Source organism: Chelonoidis abingdonii, chromosome 3 (genome assembly GCF_003597395.2).
Source record: "Chelonoidis abingdonii isolate Lonesome George chromosome 3, CheloAbing_2.0, whole genome shotgun sequence".
Classification (NCBI taxonomy): domain Eukaryota; kingdom Metazoa; phylum Chordata; order Testudines; family Testudinidae; genus Chelonoidis; species Chelonoidis abingdonii.
In genome coordinates, this window is record NC_133771.1 from 1,390,071 (window position 1) to 1,407,461 (window position 17,391).

The following is a 17,391-nucleotide window of genomic DNA, read 5'->3' on the forward strand; positions in this document are numbered from 1 at the left end:
CCCCCTCAATGGCTCCAGCGCCCGACCGCTCCTGAACTGGCCTCACTCCCATGCCAATCTCCGTCCCTGCCCCTGGCGCACCGGAGACCATGACCCTCGGCCCCTACCCCAGCCCCTGACCTGGCTTCAGACCACCACCTCCCCAGTCACACCCCAACTCCACACAGCCCAGCTCCGAGGGCCCCTGCCCCTGCCCTGCCCCTGCCCCTGGCCCCCGCCCGCCCGCCGACTTGCGGCCCCCACCCTCTACCCAGCAGCTGCCGCCTCCTGCCCACCCCCCAGACCCTGCCACACCCCACGCATCCACTCCCTTTGCCCCCACTCCGACCCTGACGTGCCCTGGCCCCCACCCCAGATCCTCCCCGTGTTGGCCCCACCCAGACCCTGACCTACCCCATCTCTTGCCCGCCTGCCCCCACCCCCAACCTGCCCAGATCCTGACCTGGTCCGCCAGCTCCGTCCCTGCCCCGCACCCCAGCCCTGACGCTGGCTTCAGGCACCACCTCAGTTCCCACCCCCACCCCAGCTCCACCTTCCTGGCCCCCCCAGCCCCTGCCCTCACCCCCATCCCAGCTTCCCGACCACCAGCTCGCAGACCTGACCCAGCCCTTGCCCCTGGCCCTGGCCCTCGTTCGCCACACACCCTGCTGCCCAACTCCAGTCCTGCTCGGCCCCGCACTCCAGCCCCAGAGGGCTGCAAAGCAATGCAGTAGCCCCTACTCCCCCCCGCCCCACCTCTCACCAGCACAGCTCTGGTGGGGCTGCCCGCCTGATGTCGGCTGCTCCCACTAGTGTTGGCAGGATGAGCAATGCTGGGTCCGTGTGAAGCCTGGCTGATGGAGCAGGCTGGACGCTATTCCCCCTGCCCCCAGCTAAACCCTATCTTCCCCCAGCACTCACGCCAGGTCCGGCTTGGGCACTCGACCGGCAGATCTACCGCACCATCGTCACCAGCCAGCCAAGCTGCCCGGCGGGGCTGAGATCCTGGACTCGCCTCCGAGAGTGAGTGGGGAGCAGCCCTTGGGGGGCGGGGGACGCGCTGTGGGGGGGGCAGGGCCCTCAGGAGGGAGAGGGGTGGTTGGGAGCGCCTGTGGGGGCGGGATCACTTGTAGGAGGGGAGGGGAGCGGGCAGGGGAGTGCCTGCTGGGGCGGGCCTTTGGCCACTCGAGCTCCACGGCTGCCCTGAGGCCAGGTGTGCCATCCCCATCCCATTCCCGCATTCCCCCACGGCTCCTCCTGGAGCCAGGCCGCCAAGTCCTGGATCGCCCGCCCTTTTTGCCTCAGACCGCCACCTTGTTCTCCAGTGCTCGCGGGCCTGCTCCCACGCCCAGGGTCAGCATTCTCCTCCACCCTTCCCGTATTTCTCCCACCTCTTCCCCGGAGGTCAGGGCGCCCACTCTGTCCTCTCTTGTGGCGGTCCTTTAGCCCCATAAGCTCAAAGCAGAAAGGCCCATCGCTGATACTCCAGTCTGACCTGCGTACTTGCAGCCCCAGAAACCCCCAGCCCCTGCAAATAGACCCGAGCCTCTGTTGTCGGCTCAGTCAGGCTTCACATGAGAGAACTCCATCCATTCACACAGTTCACCAGCAAGTGATACCATCGGCCCCAGGCTTCAGAGTGGAGGCGCAACCCCCCCCCAGGTCTTTGGGGCCAACCTGACGCGCGGGGAAAATTCCTCCCCGTGTGACGATGTTGGTTCTGGCGGGACCCAGGCTGAGGGCGGAGTGCCAAATCAGGAGATCAACTGCCTCAAACAGGGGCATTTCAGCAGCCCAAGGCTGGGGTTTTTTTCACCTAAGGCAAACCAAACAGCCAAGACAAAAGACTTCGGTGTCACCCCTCTGGCTAAACCGGCATAGTCACACCAGCAATTTCTTAAGACACTCCAGTCTTCCCAGTATCCCCCACCAGTCCACATGTCCGTGGGATGAAGGTTATGAACCCAACACCCCTAGTAAAGAAAGAGGTTCTCTCGATCTCAGAGGACCAAGCCCCAACCCAGGCCAATATACACATCAGAATCTAGCGCCCAAATCACCCTGTTGCCAGTCCTTTCGATCTAAAATCTAAGGTTTATTCCATAAAAGGAAAAGATAGAGGCTGGAGCTGGCTAGAATTGGTTAAAGCTGAATCAATTATCATACAGTTAATGCAAAGTCCTAGTTTCAGCGCTTGTTACGCAGAGAAGGAAGTAAAACTGCAGGTTCAGATTGAGTGCTTCTGAGAGAACATCCCCCGCTGGGATGGGTCATTCAGTCCGCTTGTGTAGAGCTTCAGCTTGTAGGCAAAGTCCCTCCAGAGGTAAGAGCAGGATTGAGACAAAATGGAGTGAGGCCTTTCCTTGATATAGACTTTTCGCAGGTGTAAGAACACTCCTTTGTTCGCTAACTGTGGAAAAGTTCCAGCAAAAATGGAGTTTGCAGTCACGTGGGCCAGTTTCTGCATCACTGCTGAATCACAGGCATATTTGCCTCCTCTCAATGAGTCAATGTGTAGGTGATGGTCCTTAATGGGCCATATCAACGCAGGCTAGCAGAGCTGACACCAAGCCTGTTCTGGGACTTTTTCCTAACACAGAACAAGTTTGAAAATACAGACAATACACCGCCAGTATTCATAACTATCAGAACTATCAGAAATGATACAGACATAACAACAGCATAATCATAACCAGGTAACCCTACCTGGGTTTATGACACCTTATATGACCCCCTTTACATAGAATTTTGGTGGCCAGTACAGAACGCTTGGTTGCAACCCATGTTCGTAAGTATGGTCGCAGTTTATATCAAAAGTCACACCCACCCTAAAATGCGGGATAGTTAGGAACCCCGAGGCATGTGGATGAGATCCACCAGCCAGACAGCTGGGAAAAATTCTCTGCAGTGTGTCCCACGGATCACTGGGCTGTGGGAGATTTGCTGCAGGCAGTCGCGGGTACCGAATCAGCTCCATGCATCATAGGCAGCCCCATGCACACGCAACCTCGCCCTTTGTGACTGATAGCGGTTCTTGGCGGGACCCAAGCTGAGAGTGCCAATTCGACCAATTGCTCAACAGGGCGAGTCACACCCAAAGGCTGGGGTTTTTCGGCACCTCTAAGGCAACGCAAACCAGCGCAGACAAAGGACTTCGGTTTCACCCCACTTGGCCAACCACAAGTCAGCACAAGACAATCGCTTAGAACACTCCAAATGTCCCAAGTATCACCACCAGTCCATTCGTCCTGGGATGAATGGTATATGAAAACCCAACACCTGATAAAAGAATAAAGTTCTCTCCATCCCAAAGGACAGCCACAGACGCCACGTTAATATAGCACATCAGATCTTACCCTCAAAATCACGCTTGTTGACGCCAATCCTTTAGAATCCTAAAATCTAAAGCTTATTCATAAAAAAGAAAAAGATAGAGAAAGGAGAGCTAGAATTGGTTAAATGGAATCAATTACATACAATAATGGCAAAGTTTCTTAGTTCAAGCTTGTAAGGCAGTGATGAGTAAACTGCATGGGGGTTCAAATCAAGTCTTCTGGAACATCCCCGAGCTGGGATGGGGTCATTCAGGTCCTTTGTGCAGAAGCTTCAGCTTGTAAGGCAAAGTCCCTCCGAGGTAAGAGGCAGGATGCAAGCAAGTGAGATTTGAGGGGCTCTGCCTTATATGGGCTTTTCCAGGTGTAAACACTTCTTTGTTCCTTACCTGTGGAAAAGTTACAGCAAAAAATGGAGTCTGGAAGTCACACTGACCAGTTCCTGCCACCCACCCTGCTGAGTCACAAGGCGGATTTGGCCTCCCTAACCAATGCAGGTCAAATTGTGTAGGCTATTCGACTCCTTAAATCGAACCCATCGGCAGGCTAAGCTGACGCTGACCACCAACTTGTCTGGTGGTGTTACCCATATGGCAGCACAATTTGAAATACAGCAGTACACAGCCAATTTCATATAACTTTAACTAACAAAAATGATACAGACACACAGACGCACATCATAACCAGTACCATAACCTGGTCTTAGACACCTTATATGACCCCCTTTACATAAGATTTGGTGCCACTACAGAACCTTGGTTGCAAACCATGTTCTATATGGTCCCAGTTTATATCAATAACATCACACCCCTCCATAAACTGATCACGCTCAGGCTGGAAGCCAGTTCAGGGTTTTGTCCCCACTGCTCCCCTTGGGCGGCTACTCCAGAGCTTCACTCCTCTGGTGGTAAGAAACCTTCATCTAAATTCAAGTCTAAACCTGCTGATGGCCAGTTTGGAGCCACATTTTCCTGTGTCCACATGGGCGCTTAGCTTCAACAACTCCTCTCCCAGCCTGGTGTTTATCCCTGGGGTGGATTTAGAGAGAGCGATCCGATCTCCCCTTGGCCTGTGTCTGGTCAGGCTAAACAAGCCGAGCTCGTTGAGTCTCCTCGCGTAAGGCAGGTTTTCCGTTCCTCTGATCAGCCTCATCGTCCTTCTCTGCACCTCTTCCAGTCTGAATTCATCTTTCCTACCCACGGCAGAGCAGCTCTGCTCACATTGTCCAGCTGAGGGCTCACTAGTGCCTCTTCCTGGTGTAGGGACGATTCTCCAGCCTTCCCCCTTCAGTTCTTTCTGGCTGCAAGTCCTGTTGTCATGTTCTCACTTGCAATCTCCAGAATCTGTCCTCCTGGGTCTGACCATTGACTTTTCCCCTCTTCCTGTGGGCCTTGCCACTCTGCACTTCTTCCCAGCCCCCGCCTGCGGTGCCTTGCTGAGCAGCTGTGGGGGCCTCCTGCCGAGGAAGGGGCAGTGTATCCTCGGATACATGCTGGCGAGCCCAGTGCCGGGGGCTTTAAACTACGTTCAACAGGGCAGGAAAGAAAAGCCCCTCGGTGACCCCAGAGACCTGTGCTGAGGGGTCAGAATCTGGGGGACATATGGGCCGTCATGGCAGGGACCAAGGAGAGACAAGACTAGAGAAGGGAAAGCTCAGGCACATCTTAGCTGTCTGTGTGGTGACGCACCAAGCATAGGAAACAATCAGGAAGAACTAGAATAACCCCAATTCTGACACGCCTGACCACACGGAGCCTGGGTGGGCTCGTTCCCATGGCTGCTGCACTGGTCCAGATGGGTACAGCCTGCTCAGGAAGGACAGGCAGGGCAAAAGGGAGGAAGTGTTCGGTGTGGCCTTTTCTATCAAAGCTGTCTACACTTGCGCTGAGGCTGAGGCAGAAGTGGGAGGCAGACCTGCTGAAAAACTCTGGATAAAGATTAAAGGGGTAAAAACCAAGCGTGTTGTCACGGTAGGAGTCACAGACCCACAGGGTCGGGACTATGCCCCCAGCCTAGGAACAGTCCCTGGGAAGGGCCTTCAGTGACCCAGACCCCCCAGGGGCTTACTCTTCCCCCAGGGTGAGTCACACAGCCTCCCTGCCCCCTGACACTGGGCCCCACCCCGGGAGCTCCGGGCAGCGAGTCTGGGACAGACCCTGGGGGAGACGTGTTCTCTCCTCAGGGATTGGTGCCCCCCTCCCAGTGTCTGCAGGGACACTCACCCAGCGCTGTGAAACCAGGCACATGGCCCAGACAGCCCCTCGGGCGGCCCAGAGAACTGATGGTTACAGCCCAGCCCAGCTGTTTGCATTTTCACTGACACCTCTAGTCTGAGCCTTCTGGTTCACATAGTCCAGACCCTGGTCTGGTGCAGGAACCGGGGTGGAGTTTTGTCCTACGGTGACCCAGGCATTCCCCACAAGAACGTCCGAGCTAGTGACCTGGAGAACCCTGACTACCAGCCACCGCCCCTGCCTGTGTCTGCCCAGGGCTCTTGAGCCACAGGCAGGCGAATGGCTCCACGCCTGGGCCCATAGCCCCAGTCACAGCCCTTCGGCATTCGATGGGGTGGCACCACACAGGGTGTGACACGAGGACTCTATCCCAGAACCTCCCTACCCCAGGAGTGTCTCCCCCTTGGCCACCTCCTCCCGCTCCCCTGGGGGTCCGATGAGTCCAAGCCCAGGAAACTCCAACAGGCACGTACCTGGGGCCTGGAGTGGGAGCCCGTCTGACACCCCCTGGTGCCTCTGAGGAGCTGGCTGGGTGGCTGCTTCCCTCCACGGGTCAATCACACTGTCCCTCTCAGAGCCAGAGCTCCAGGCTGGGCCTCTGTGCCCTGGGCCTTCCCCAGCTCACCCCTCATGGGCTCTGTCTGGCCTCTGTTCCACTAACCCTGGGCTTCTGTCCACGTACGACCTGTTTTCCTACAGACATCACAGCTCAGGGTTCTGAGCCCCTTGGAGGAGTCAACCCACATCGAGTTCCCCCCAGTCCCACTTCCAGGGCGTCTCCACATCCCTCTCCCAGCACCCCGGCTTAGGACCGTCCCCTTCGGGTCTCTCCATCCCCAGACCGACTGTCCCCAAAGTGATCTGCCCACCAGCCTGCATGGCACTGCCCCTTTGGCTTCCTGCTCACTACTACAAGGAGAGAGGCAATCCTTGATTTATTCCTAAATGGAGCACAAGATCAGGTCCAAGAGGTGAATAGAGCTGGACCACTTGGTAATAGTGACCATAATGTAATTAAATTTAACATCTCTGTGGCAGGGAAAACACCACAGCACCCCAACACCGTAGCATTTAATTTCAGAAAGGGGAACTAAACAAAAATGAGGAGGTTAGTTAACCAGAAATTAAAAGCTACAGCACCAAAAGTGAAATCCCTCCAAGCTGCACGGAAACTTTTTAGAAACTCAACTTAAATATATTAAAAACATAGTAAGAGAACCAAAAAAGTGCCACTGTGGCTAAACAACAAAGTAAAAGAAGCAGTGAGAGGCAAAAAGGCCTCCTTTAAAATGGGAAAGTTAAATCTTAGTGAGGAAAGTAGAAAGGAGCATGAACTCTGGCAAATAAAGTGTAAAAATATAATCAGGGAGGCCAAAAAACAATTTGAAGAACAGTTAGCCAAAGACTCAAAAAATAATAGCAAAAAAATCTTTAAGTACATCAGAAGCAGGAAGCTGCTAAACAATCAGAGGGGCCATTGGACAATCAAGAGGCTAAAGGAGCACTCAAGGACAACAAAGCCATTGTGGAGAAACTAAATGAATTCTTTGCATTGGTCTTCACGGCTGAGAATGTCAGGGAGATTCCCAAACCTGAGCCATTCTTTTTAGGTGACAAATCTGAGGAACTGTCCCAGATTGAGGTGTCATTAGAGGAGGTTTTGGAACAAATTAATAAATTGAACAGTAATAAGTCACCAGGACCAGATGGTATTCACTCAAGAGCTCTGAAGGAACTCAGATGTGAAATTGCAGGACTACTAACTGTAGTCTGTGACCTATCATTTAAATCAGCTTCTATACCAAATGATTGGAGTATAGCTAATGTGACGCCGATTTTTAAAAAGGGCTCCAGACATGATTCTGACAATTACAGGCCAGAAAGCCTGACTTCAGTACCAGGCAAACTGGTTGAAACTATAATAAAGAACAAAATTGTCAGACACAGAGATGAACATAATTTGTTGGGGAAGAGTCAACATGGTTTTTGTAAAGGGAAATCATGCCTCACCGATCTACTAGAATTTTTGGAGGGGATCAACAAGCATGTGGACAAGGGGGATCCAGTGGATATAGTGTACTTAGATTTTCAGAAAGCCTTTGACAAGGTCCCTCACCAAAGGCTCTTAAGCAAAGTAAGCTGTCATGGGATAAGAGGGAAGGGTCCTCTCATGGATTGGTAACTGGTTAAAAGATAGGAAACAAAGGTAGGAATAAATGGTCAGTTTTCAGAATGGAGAGAGGTAAATAGTGGTGTCCCCCAGGGGTCTCTGTACTGGGACCAGTCCTATTCAACATATTCATAAATGATCTGGAAAAAGGGGTAAACAGTGAGGTGGCAAAATTTGCAGATGATACAAAACTACAAAAACTCAAGATAGTTAAGTCCCAGGCAGACTGTGAAGAGCTACAAAAGGATCTCTCAAAACTGGGTGACTGGGCAACAAAATGGCAGATGAAATTCAATGTTGATAAATGCAAAGTAATGCACATTGGAAAACATAATCCCAACTATACATATAAAATGATGGGGTCTAAATTAGCTGTTACCACTCAAGAAAGAGATCTTGGAGTCATTGTGGATAGTTCTCTGAAAACATCCACTCAATGTCCCTCTGGGGCACCTGGCATTGGCCACGGTTGGTAGACAGGATACTGGGCTGGATGGACCTTTGATCTGACCCAGTATGGCTGTTCTTATGTTCTATGGTATGTCCACAGCTTGAATACTGCATGCAGATGTGGTCCCCACATCTGAAAAAAGATCTATTGGAATTGGAAAAGGTTCAGAAAGGGGCAACAAAAATGATTAGGGGTCTGGAATGGCTTCCATATGAGGAGAGATTAATAAGACTGGGACTTTTCAGCTTGGCAAAGAGCTGACTAAGGAGGGTATGACAGAGATCTATAATCTCATGACTGGTGTGGAGACAGTAAATAAGGAAGTGTTATTTACTCCTCATACCACAAGAACTAGGGGTCACCACATGAAATGAATAGGCAGAAGGTTGAAAAGAAACAAAAGGCAATATTTCTTCACATACTGCACAGTCAACCCAGGGAACTCTTTGCCAGAGGATGCTGTGAAGGCCAAGACTATAAAAGGGTTCAAAAAAGAACTAGATATATTCATGGAGGACAGGTCCATCAATGGCTGTTAGCCAGGCTGGGCAGGGATGATGTCCCTAGCCTCTGTTTGGGGAATGGGCGACAGGAGATGGATCACCTGAGGATTCTCTGTTTTGTTCATTTCCTCTCAGATACCTTCTCAGAAGACTGGATACTGGGTTAGACGGACCTTTGGTTTGACCCAGTGTGGCCATTCTTATGTTCTTATACAAATCCTCCAGTGCAGTGACCCCTTCCCCCACCTCATTTGTGGGGAGATCCTTCCAGCGGGGCAGTGGGAGGTCTTCCATGTAGGTCACGCCTGGGATCTGCACAGCCCAAAACCTGTACCCATAAGCCTCAGATGCCCATTCAGACTTGAGCAGTGGAGCCTGGTTGAACTGTTCCTAGTCCCCAGTATTGGTTCCGCCCATCTGGCTGGGCTCCCCTAGGGCCCTGGGACCGAGCAAGGGGGTGAGACGTGGAGCTGGCCCATGGGGTCAGCCTGGTTCTGTCACAGGCCTCCTCAAAGGCAGTGAGGTGGGAACTGATATCCCGCCCCTCCTCCAACTGGGCAACAAGTTGGGATCTAGGCTCCCCTAGAACTGGCATGCTGGGGCCTTTCCTCACTTTCCCCTCAGTGGGTCCTCTGGCCCTTGGCTTCTCCAGCCCCTATTCTCACTTTTACTGCCTCTCCTGCTTGCTCATGTTTTCACTGCATCTCACAGGCTGCTAGTCTCTTCCTCAAGCCAAAGCTCCATTGCTCTCAGCTCCAACTCCCAGCACTTCAAAACCATCGATGGGGAACCAGGTCGCGAGGACTCCCTGCTGGACAAGGAGCCAGGTCATGGGGGGAGCCAGGTTGTGAGGACATCCTGCTGCCACTGGAACACTTTTAGAGTGGGGGTGCTGCAGCTGCACCTCCCCTTACGCCTGTCTGCACCCCTGTGATGGTGCTGCCAGTGGGAGCCAGGGTGAACTGCAAACAAAACAGGGCAGACAAACCCTAGAAGCGGGTGGATCTTCGAATACTTGGATTTACCAAACAGCACAAAACAGCTTCTATATTACCATACAGGTTATTCAGACAGACTTGAATTCAGTTCTTGAGGTTCAGACACAGCAGAGATGAGCTTGTAGTTGCCAAAAGTCCTTTTAGAAATAGTCCAGAGGTTATAGTCCAGTGTCCATATTCAGGGTGACTCGTCAGTGACTGGGGATCTCAATCCTTGCGGCTTAAGGTTTCCCCCTCTTGAAACCCAAAGCAGATCTGAGATGAAGCAGGATCGTGTCCCAGGGTTTTATACATTTCCAGCAGCCTTTTGGCCTGAGAAGACAATAGGCTTAACTCCTTCTCCCAAACATCCTGCTAATTAGCACAGGGTAATTTATCCATTGAACAGTCAGATACAGGTTACCACAACCTTCAAAGAGACACATAGACAATAACACTATTTCACTCAAGTATTATCTTAAATGCTAATATTCCTCTTTTGATCTTTGAATCAAAGCTCTAGCAATAGACAGGCCTTGTTTGCTGACATCCCAAGCCCTGAGCAAACACCTCCCCTTGAGATTTCAAACCAGTCCTTAAGGTTCAGCCCTGGGCAGGGGCAGCTCAGGGGATTTTGCTGCCCCAAGCACGGCAGGCAGGCTGCCTCCGGCGGTTTGCCTGCGGAGGGTCCGCTGGTCCCGCAGCTTTGACAGTCCTCCTGCAGGTGTGCCACCGAAGGCAGCCTGTCTGGCGCCCTCGCGGCACCGGCAGAGCGCCCCCCGCGGCTTGCCACCCCAAGCACGCGCTTGGCATGCTGGGGCCTGGAGCCGCCCCTGGCCCTGGGTCAGGTCAGTCTGGGAGGTAATTAACTCTTTCTGGCCCTGTCACCTTTCATAATGTCACAGCCCCCCACTGCCCCCTAGAGCTGGGGCTGGGAGCTGGGCCGTGGCTCGGGGCTGGGGGACACAGACAGGGTAAAGGGGCTGAGGCTGGGGCCACAGCTGGGGGTGGGTGCGAAACCCCGGCATGGGAACAGGGAGCAGAGCCCTGCGTAATACCTGGGGTGCTGCACCCCTAGTTCCCACTCCTGTGGCTGCCTCCATCACTCTCGTATCCTTCTGGAACCCCACTTGGGCCTGGGTGCCGTTGGCAGCAGGTGCCGGTTCCCTGGGCTGGTGCCATTGGCAGCAGGTGTCGGTCCCTGGGCTGGGCGTGCCCGGGCTGGGTGCCAGTCCCCGGGCTGTGTCCCATTGGCAGCGCGTGCCGGTTCTCTGGGCTGGTGCCATTGGCAGCAGGTGTCGGTCCCCGGGATGGGTGTGCCCGGGCTGGCTGCCATTGGCAGCGGGTGCCGGTCCCTGGGCTGGATCCCGTTGGCAGTGGGTACCGTCCCCGGGCTGGGTCCCACTGGCAGCAGGTGCCGGTCCCCGGGCTGGGTCCCGTTGGCAGCGGGTGTCGGTCCCTGGGCTGGGTCCCGTTGGCAGTGAGTACCGGTCCCCGGGCTGGGTCCCGTTGGCAGTGAGTACCGGTCCCCGGGCTGGGTCCCACTGGCAGCAGGTGCCGGTCCCCGGGCTGGGTCCCACTGGCAGCAAGTGCTGATCCCTGGGCTGGATCCTGTTGGCAGCAGGTGCCGGTCCCTGGGCTGGATCCCACTGGCAGTGGGTGCTAGTCCCCGGGCTGGGTCCTGTTGGCAGTGGGTGCTGGTCCTCGGGCTGGGTGCCGGGCAGGCCAGCATGCTGACATGGCCCCGCTCTTCTCCCCAGGGCGCCATCACTGCAGGGCCTGGCAGACCCTCAGCTCTCCAAGCTGCTGGACTCCATGGAGGAGGTAGGAGCTGGGAGCTGTGCAGTCCCATGGGCCTCACAGGCTCCCTCACCTCCAGGAATGGGGCTGCCCCATGGCACTGACAGCACCTCTCCGCCCTGGGGAGCGGCACATGGGAGGCTGCACTGGTTCCCTGCTGGGCCCTGGGACAGGCGACACACCTGGGCACAGTGGGGCGCAGGTCGAGGATCCCATGCCCTGGCCCAGGGCTGGATGAATCTCTGGGTGCATCTCTCAGGGTCGCCAGGGCATCTGACCTGCTTTGTGGTGTCCATCCCGCGGGGCCAGACCTGTACGTGTGTCCATCCTGCGGGGCCTGGGCTGTCCGTATGTCCGTCCTGCAGGGCCTAGGCTGTCCGCGTGTCCGTCCTGCAGGGCCTGGGCTGTCCGCGTGTCCGTCCCGCAGGGCCAGGCCTGTACGTGTGTCCGCCCTGCAGGGCCTGGGCTGTCCGCATGTCCATCCCGCGGGGCCTGGGCTGTCCGCGTGTCCACCCTGCGGGGCCTGGGCTGTCCGCGTGTCCGTCCCGTGGGGCCTGGGCTGTCCGCGTGTCCGTCTTGCAGGGGCCAGCCCCATTGGTGTAGAGCTTGACCTGTCTGCGTGTCCGTCCCACGGGGCCAGGCCTGTCCGCGTGTCCGTCCCGCGGGGCTGGGCCTGTCCGCGTGTCCCTCCTGCAAGGCCAGCCCCATTGGTATGGAGCTCGACCTGTCTGCGTGTCCATCCCACGGGGCCGGGCCTGTCCGCGTGTCCATCTCGCGGGGCCAGATGTGTATGCGTGTCTGTTCTGCAGGGCCAGACCTGTACGCGTGTCCCTTCCGCGGGGCCAGACCTGTCCGCGTGTCCATGCCGCGGGGCCAGACCTGTATGCGTGTCCCTTCCACGGGGCCGGGCCTGTCGCGTGTCCGTCCCGCGGGGCCTGGGCTGTCCATGTGTCCCTCCGGTTAGGCCGAGCTCCATATGGATGGGGCTGACCCATCTGTGTGTCTGTCCCACGAGGTTTGGACTGTGCGTCTGTCCCGCGAGGCTGGGCCCGTCTGTGTGTCTGTCCCGCGGGGTTGGGCCTGTCTGTGTGTCTGTACCGCGGAGCTGGGTCTGTCTGTGTGTCTGTCCCACAGGCTGGGCCTGTCTGTGCGTCTGTCCCGCGGGGCTGGGCCTGTCTGTGCGTCTGTCCTGCGGAGCTGGGCCTGTCTGTGCGTCTGTCCCACAGGACTGGGCCCGTCTGTGTGTCTGTCCCGCGGGGTTGGGCCTGTCTGTGTCTGTCCCACAGGCTGGGCCCGTCTGTGCATCTCTCCCGCGGGGCTGGGCCCGTCTGTGTCTGTCCCGCGGGGCTGGGCCCGTCTGTGCGTCTGTCCCGCGGGCCTGGGCCTGTCTGTGCGTCTGTCCCGCGGGCCTGGGCCTATCTGTGTCTGTCCCGTGGAGCTGGACCTGTCTGTGCGTCTGTCCCGCGGGGCTGGGCCTGTCTGTGCGTCTGTCCCGCGGGGCTGGGCCTGTCGGTGCGTCTGTCCCGCGGGGCTGGGCCCGTCTGTGTCTGTCCCGCGGGGTTGGGCCTGTCGGTGCGTCTGTCCCACAGGCTGGGACTGTCTGTGCATCTGTCCCACGGGGCTGGGCCTGTCTGTGCATCTGTCCCACGGGCCTGGGCCTGTCTGTGTCTGTCCCGTGGAGCTGGGTCTGTCTGTGTTTCTGTCCCGCGGGGCTGGGCCCGTCGGTGCGTCTGTCCCGCGGGGCTGGGCCCGTCGGTGCGTCTGTCCCGCGGGGCTGGGCCTGTCTGTGCGTCTGTCCCGCGGGGCTGGGCCTGTCTATGTCTGTCCCGCGGGGCTGGGCCTGTCTGTGTCTGTCCCACAGGCTGGGACTGTCTGTGCATCTGTCCCACGGGGCTGGGCCTGTCTGTGCATCTGTCCCATGGAGCTGGGTCTGTCTGTGTGTCTGTCCCACAGGCTGGGCCCGTCTTTGCGTCTGTCCCGCGGGGCTGGGCCCGTCGGTGCGTCTGTCCCGCGGGGCTGGGCCTGTCTGTGTGTCCCTCTTTGTAGGTAGGGTTGCCAGGTGCCCGGGTTTCGACCGGAACGCCTGGTGGAAAAGGGACCCCGTCGGCTCTGGTCAGTGGCACAACAGGGCTAAGGCAGCTCCCTGCCTGCTCGGGCTCCATGTTGCTCCTGGAAGCGGCCGTCACATCCCCCTTCCAGCTCCTAGGCGCAGGGGCGATCAGGGAAGCTCCGTGTGTGGCCCCCGCCCCAAGCACAAGCTCTGCAGCTCTGATTGGCCAGGAACTGGGGACAGTGGGAGCTGCTGAGGCGGCGCCTGTGGGCAGAGTCAGCGGGCAGAGCCGCCTGGCCACGCCTGCACCGAGGAGCTGGATATGCCAGGCTGCTTCTGGGACCCATGCGGAGCCCAGGCGGGCAGACCTTCCCTGAGCCCCACTGTGCAGTGGATCAGGAGCCGCTTGAGGTCAGCACTTCCCGGTTGGAGCCTGCAGCCCCTCCCCAACCCCCTGCCCCAGGTCGGAACCCCATCCTGGAGCCCACATATCCTCCCGCATGCCACCGCTAGACCTGAGCCGCCGCCTGCACCCAAACTCCCTTCCGGAGACCACCACCCCCAGCCCTGAGCCCCCTCCCACATCCCACCCTCAACCCTGAGCCCCCTCCTGCACCCAAACTCCCTCCCGGATCCCACACCTCCTCCTGCATCCCAACCCCATCCCCCTGCCCCAGGTTGGAACCCCCACCTGGAGCCTGAATTCCGCAACCCCTCCCACATCCCAACCCCCTGCCCTTATTCCCCTCCCAAACCCAAACTCCCTCCTGGAGCTCGCGCCCCCTCCCACACCCCAGCCCTGAGCCCCCGCTGGCACCCAAACTCCCTGGGTCTGTCCATGCATCCATCCTGCGATGACAGGTCTGTCTGTGTGTCCATCCTGCAGTGCACATTCGCTCATGACGAGGTGATCGTTCGTGAAGGGGACGAGGGGAATAACTTCTACATCATCCTGAGAGGAGAGGTGGGTCCAGCCCAGCCCGGGTTCCGACCCATCCCCTCCCCCGCCTGGCCCGGGGCCCAACCCCTCCCTTCCCCCGTCCTGCCGGGGCACTACCCCTCCCCTGCCTGGGGCACAACCCCTCCCCCTGCCTGGCCCGGCCGGGGCCCGACCCTCCCCTCCCTCCCCTTCCCTGCTGCTCCACTACCTGAGCCTGAGGGCCGACCCCTTCCCCTGCCTGGCGCCCAGACCCCCTCCCCTCCCTCCCCTGGCCTGGGGCCTCCGACCCTCCCGCTCCCTCCCCTCTCAGGGCACGCCCTCTCCCTTCTCCCCGCCCGGCCCGGGCACGACCCTTACAGCCTTCCTCTCCCACCCCTCGGCTTGGGCACTACACCCTCCCCTCTCCCTCTGCATGGCCGCAGGCCCCGACCCCTCCGTCATTTGCCCTCCCCTCCCCTGCTGAGAGGAACCACTCCCTCTGGCCTGCCTGTGCGTGTACTACCCCCTCCCCTCCACCTGGCACTCCACCGCGACTGGCTGGGCAATGACCCCTCCCCTGCCTGGGGCACTACCGTCCCTCTCCGTCCTGTTGGGACAACAGTTCATCCCCCCCTTCAAGGCATTTCTTGGGTAAGCTGGCGGAGGCTTGCAGCCCTTCACGATGGCTCTTCAGGACGCTCTGGGTCTCGATTCCTCTGGCTCTAGCTGGGCTAACAGTAGTGCCCAGCTCCTCGTCTCCCAGCAGCCCCTCCATGCAGCCAGCCCGGGCAGATCGCGCTCACAGACTTGCTCTGGCGGGAGTCCCCCCCGCCCGCTCCCTTCCCCAAATCGAACCCTGCTCTTTTTCCTCCCAGAGCCACCACCCGACCGCCTCCGCTGCCACAGGGGAGCAGCTGGGTCAGTTTCGGGGCGGCGTGCTCTGACTCCTGGTGGATGCCTGGGAGTCGGCGGTGCCTGCGCCCCTCAGAGAGCCCAGGTGTAAAACACATCCCAGTCTCCCTGCCTCTGGGCCCCCTGCCCACCCCCCTCCAGCCCTCCAGAAACTGGGTCTATCTCTGGCTGGCCCAGGGGCCCCCCTGCCCCCACCACCTGCCAATCCCCCCATAACCTGGGCGTGCCTCTGTTGATCTAGGCCAGGAGAGCACACCCTAGGCCTTCGGCCACCCCCTTCCAATCGCCCCCACACTGGGCTCCCTCTGCTGGGCCAGGTGGGCATCCCCCTGTCCCCCACCCTCCAGCGCCCCACCAACTGGGTCCGGTCTGCCTGTCCAGAGTGCTCCCTGCCCCTCTGCTCCAGTGCCGCAGCGCACGGATCCAGGCGAGAGCGTGCTGGCCAGCGCACACCCACACACACCCACACACACACCCCCACACACACCACCCCCGCAGGGCCTGGCCACGCACACACACACACAACACACACACACCAACACACACACACACACACACACACCGCAGGGCCTGGCACACACACACACCACACACACACCGCAGAGCCTGGCACACACACACACCACACACACACACACACCCCGCAGGGCCTGGCGCGCGCGCACACACACACACACACACACACACACACACACACACCATGGGACCTGGCACACACACACACACACACACCCCGCAGGGCCTGGCATACACACACACCACACACACACACACCGCAGGGCCTGGCACACACACACACACACCGCAGGGCCTGGCACACACACACACCACACACACACACACACCGCGAGGTCCAGCACACACACACACCACACACACCGCGAGGCCCAGCACACACACACACCACACACACACACACCGCGAGGCCTGGCACACACACACACCACACACACACACACCCCGCAGGGCCCGGCACACACACACACACCACACACACACACACACCGCGAGGCCTGGCACACACACACATACGCACACACATACCGTGGGGCCTGGCACACACACAACAGACACACACATGTGCACACACAAACACACATATCCCGTGGGGCCTGGCACACACACTCACCACACACACACACACCGCGAGGCCCGGCACACACACACACACCACACACACACACACCGCGAGGCCCAGCACACACACACACCACACACACACACACACACCGCGAGGCCCAGCACACACACACACCACACTGCGAGGCCCGGCACACACACACCACACACACCACACACACATACCATGGGGCCTGGCGCACACACACACACCCCCCCCGCAGGGCCTGGCACACATACACACCACACACACACACACACCGCGAGGCCCGGCACACACACACACGCACACACACATACCGTGGGGCCTGGCACACACACAACAGACACACACGCGTGCACACACAGACACACACCCCGCGGGGCCTGGCGCGCACACACACACACACACACACACCCCGCAGGGCCTGGCGCACACACACACACACACACACCCTGCAGGGCCCGGCACACACACACACATGCGCACGCACATACCGTGGGGCCTGGCACACACACAACAGACACACACATGTGCACACACAGACACACACATCCCGTGGGGCCTGGCACACACACACACACACCACACACACACACACACCGCGAGGCCCGGCACACACACACACACACACACACCCCGCAGGGCCCGGCACACACACCACACACACACACCGCAGGGCCTGGCACACACACACACCACACACACACACACCCCGCAGGGCCTGGCGCGCACACACACACACACACACACCCCGCGGGGCCTGGCACACACACACACACACACACACCCCGCGGGGCCTGGCACACACACACACACACACACCCCCCGCAGGGCCTGGCACACACACACACCACACACACACACACCGCGAGGCCCAGCACACACACGCACCACACACACACACACACACACCGCGAGGCCTGGCATACACACACACCACACACACACACCCCCCGCAGGGC

At 58.5% G+C, this 17,391-nt stretch overlaps 1 protein-coding gene across 1 annotated transcript in view; it reads left to right on the plus strand.

Moving 5' to 3' along the window:
- The window catches only part of LOC116817681 (cGMP-dependent protein kinase 2-like), an 80,459-nt gene that overhangs the window by 38,135 nt on the left and 24,933 nt on the right, over positions 1 to 17,391 (plus strand). Inside the window, 4 exon segments of the mRNA XM_075063495.1 lie at positions 894 to 1,002; positions 11,407 to 11,470; positions 14,383 to 14,480; positions 16,773 to 16,782. Of these exon segments, the coding sequence (XP_074919596.1) occupies positions 894 to 1,002; positions 11,407 to 11,470; positions 14,383 to 14,480; positions 16,773 to 16,782 (281 nt within the window).